This window comes from Myotis lucifugus, unplaced genomic scaffold (assembly GCF_000147115.1).
Source record: "Myotis lucifugus unplaced genomic scaffold, Myoluc2.0 scaffold_485, whole genome shotgun sequence".
NCBI lineage: Eukaryota > Metazoa > Chordata > Mammalia > Chiroptera > Vespertilionidae > Myotis > Myotis lucifugus.
In genome coordinates, this window is record NW_005871533.1 from 605,729 (window position 1) to 608,862 (window position 3,134).

Sequence of the window (3,134 nt, forward strand, 5' to 3'; positions counted from 1 at the left end):
TCCGTGTAGGGGCCCAGCTTGCGCCGTGCCAGGTCCGGGTAGGCGACGCCCACTGTCACCAAGTGGTTCGATGTGTGCACCTCCCAGTAGTGCCGCCCAGACTGGAAGCTCTGGGCGCACTGCACCTGCCAGAGCTCGAAGCTGCCGGGCTCAGCCGGGCCTCGGGGCTCTCGCCGGTGCTCCACCCGCCGGTCCTGCCGAGACAGGTGAAGGTGGCGGTTGGCACTCTCCGGGTCGAAGGTCAGATTGCGATAATCTGTTGGGGAGAGAGGGGCTGGAGGTGAGCGGGCAGGGTGCCTGTGCCTGTCCACCCTCAGGGGACAGGAGAGACGGCGACGGACGCTCCACTGATGGCACATTAAACTCCTGCCGGGCACGCTGCCCGCCGAGCGAGCGCTCGATCCTGGCGGCGACCTCTGAGGCAGAACCGTCCGTTAGCCTCATTTCACAGATGAGAACACTGAGGCCCAGAAGGGAAGTGACTTGACGGAAGTGGAAGAAGCACGACCGATCCAGCTTTGTGTGCCTGGACCAGTGATGGCGAACCTATGACACGCCAACTCATTTTTTTGGTTGATTTTTCTTTGTTAAATGGCATTTAAATACATAAAATAAATATCAAAAATATGCATATGTTTTACTGTGGTTGCAAATATCAAAAAATTTCTATATGTGACACGGCACCAGAGTTAAGTTAGAGTTTTTCAAAATGCTGACACGCCGAGCTCAAAAGGTTCTCCATCACTGGCCTAGACCCTCCTTAAACACTATACTGCCTCCACGTGTAAGAGCTGTGCCCCCTGCGACAGGGGTGCCGGGGGTGAGGCCAGACCCAGGGAAGGGCATGGGCAGGGCAGTCATAGCACATGCCACACACACGCGCGCGCACACACACACACACACACACACACACGTGTACATACACATGTGCTCACAGTGCCTGTGTACACGCCCGCATCCACATGTGTGTACAATGCACTCACACGCACACACAGGTGCACACACATGTGCTGGGCCTCCTTACTCTGCCAGAGTTTCCTCCTCAGCGAACAAACCGGGCTTGGGACCAACGCCAGGGCATCTGGGGTCTCTAGGGGGCAAAGCAGTGTTAGGGGGGTGAGGGGGAGGGGAGCTCATGGGGGCTCCACTCCCACCCTCCCACCCTCAGTGAGGGACAGCTGGGCTCAGGGTGAGGGAGAGATCTGGGGTAGCCTTACCGGGGGGACCCAAGTCAGCCGCCTCAGCTGGTGCCCCGCGGGGGTCCCCATTGTCCAGGAGGAGGCCACAGAGCTGGCTCAGAAATTCCTTCAGGCCGTCCAGCTGCTGATCTGCATCCCACTGTGGAGGGCTCAGCGGCCCAAGAGGCCCTGGGGGCGCCAGGAGCTGTGATCCCTGAGTCCCAGGGCAGCTGCAGTGAGCCGGGAGCAAGGGGCAGGCACTCTGGTCCCTCCACCTGACACCCTTTGTCCTGGTACCTGGAGGAAGGTTCGGTCGGACTGCTCCAGGAGGTCCTGGGTCCAGCGGTCAAAGACAGCCGTGGCCTCCAGGTGGCCCCGTAGCCGCTGCTCCTCCTCCTGGGCCTGCGCCAGTGCCTGTGTCTTGGCCACCTCGATGGCCCTCAGTGCCTTGATGCGACGCATCTCCAGGGCCTGCAGCAGGCGGCTGAACTTGCCAGAGACCACGGAAGCCAGGTTGCAGGCCGAGCTCTGGATGGGCACAGGAGGAGCCTAGGGTGTCCAGGGCTGCCGCTGCCCAGTGGGCTGAGGGGTGCGGATATGGGGAGACAGGGTCCCTGGAACCTCTTTCCCCCATTCAGCCCCCCACTCCCTGATGCCGGGAGGCATTTCCAAGGTGGCTCACACCTACTGCCCAGGGTCCCAGGGGCCAGCTGGTGGCTGCCTGAAGAGCACAACATGAAGTGGGGGGTGGGACAGGCAGGCCGGTACCTGGATCTGGCTGCTTCGCTGCTGCAGCTCCTGTAGCTGGCTCTCGACCTGGGTGGCCTGCTGCCGGGTGACTTCCAGCATGGCTCTCAGCTGGGCCTGTGGTGTCCCCCGGGGGACAGGGGACGAGTGACAAGAGGGGGCCAGCATTGGCTGCGAAGTGTCCCCTCCTCGTGCAGCCCCCGGCGAGGCTGACCGGGGGGCACGAGGGGAAGAGGGCACTCCTGTTTGGCGGTGCCCCCTCTGGTCCCCTCAAGGATGTAAATGTAACGTCCTGGAGCAGGAAAAACTCCCGCTGCCGGATCTGCTTCCCTGCACTGGCCAAGCACCTCTCCTGCCACCCACACTGCCAGGCGAGGATGGGTGTTGTCCCCGCTGCCAGACGAGGAAATGGGAGAGAAGTTGACAGTGTGGCCAAAGCCAGCAGATCTTCCTGAGTCCGGCCCGTGTAGGAAGTGGGTCATCTGACTCCCCCAGAGGACACCCAGCAGCCCTACTTCACTTCCCCTCCTTCTAGCAAAATCCCCCTCCACTGGCACAAGTGCCATCGGTTGTACCACCCGTCCCCGTCCCTGTCCCTCCTTGTTGCTGTCACCTACTGGCCCACTGCAGGCCCTCATGCTTAGTGCCCGGTCTGTGCCACCAACAGTATCACCCAGGCCTGTTCCCGAGACCTGGGCAGCCCCGGGCATCACCTCCAGCCCTCCAGCTCTGGCTCCGGCTCCCGACCTCACCTGCACAGCCCTTAGCTTCACCCCCTCAGCTCCTCACCCTGCACCCCTCCCGGGCCTTGTCCCCACCGGGCCTTGTCCCCGGCTCAGGAATCTATTCCTAGCGCCTGCTTTCTGACCACCACCCCTGCACACAGAGAGCGCGGAGGGGCCCCGGGGTGTCACCTCGCGCTCCCGGCGCTCAACGTCCAGCAGCACCCGCTCGTGGAGGCGACAGTCGCCCACGGTGCACGAGCTGCACACGCAGCGGCCGTCGGTGCGGCAGAAGAGCTCGAGCGGCCGGCCGTGCTGCGGGCAGCGCGCGCCCGGGTCGGGGTCCGGGTTCGGGGCCGGCGGCCGGAGGCTCGGCGCGCACCACCTCGACCACGTCGCTCAGTGGCACGTTGCGGCGCAGCTCGGTGCGCGCGGGGCAGAACTCCCGGCACTCGGGGCATCACACGCGGGAGCGCCACCAGTCCCT

General features: G+C 63.5%; 1 protein-coding gene across 1 annotated transcript; it reads right to left on the minus strand.

Moving 5' to 3' along the window:
- Nucleotides 1–2: 2 nt before the first annotated feature.
- TRIM65 (tripartite motif containing 65) lies at nucleotides 3–3,107 on the minus strand (the record flags this gene model as incomplete). Its single annotated transcript, XM_006109892.1, is given in 7 exon segments — nucleotides 3–256; nucleotides 1,025–1,090; nucleotides 1,218–1,392; nucleotides 1,476–1,706; nucleotides 1,947–2,042; nucleotides 2,840–3,008; nucleotides 3,010–3,107. Coding segments are annotated over 7 exon segments (1,089 nt in total), but the record flags the coding sequence as incomplete, so codon positions are not given.
- Nucleotides 3,108–3,134: the final 27 nt, after the last annotated feature.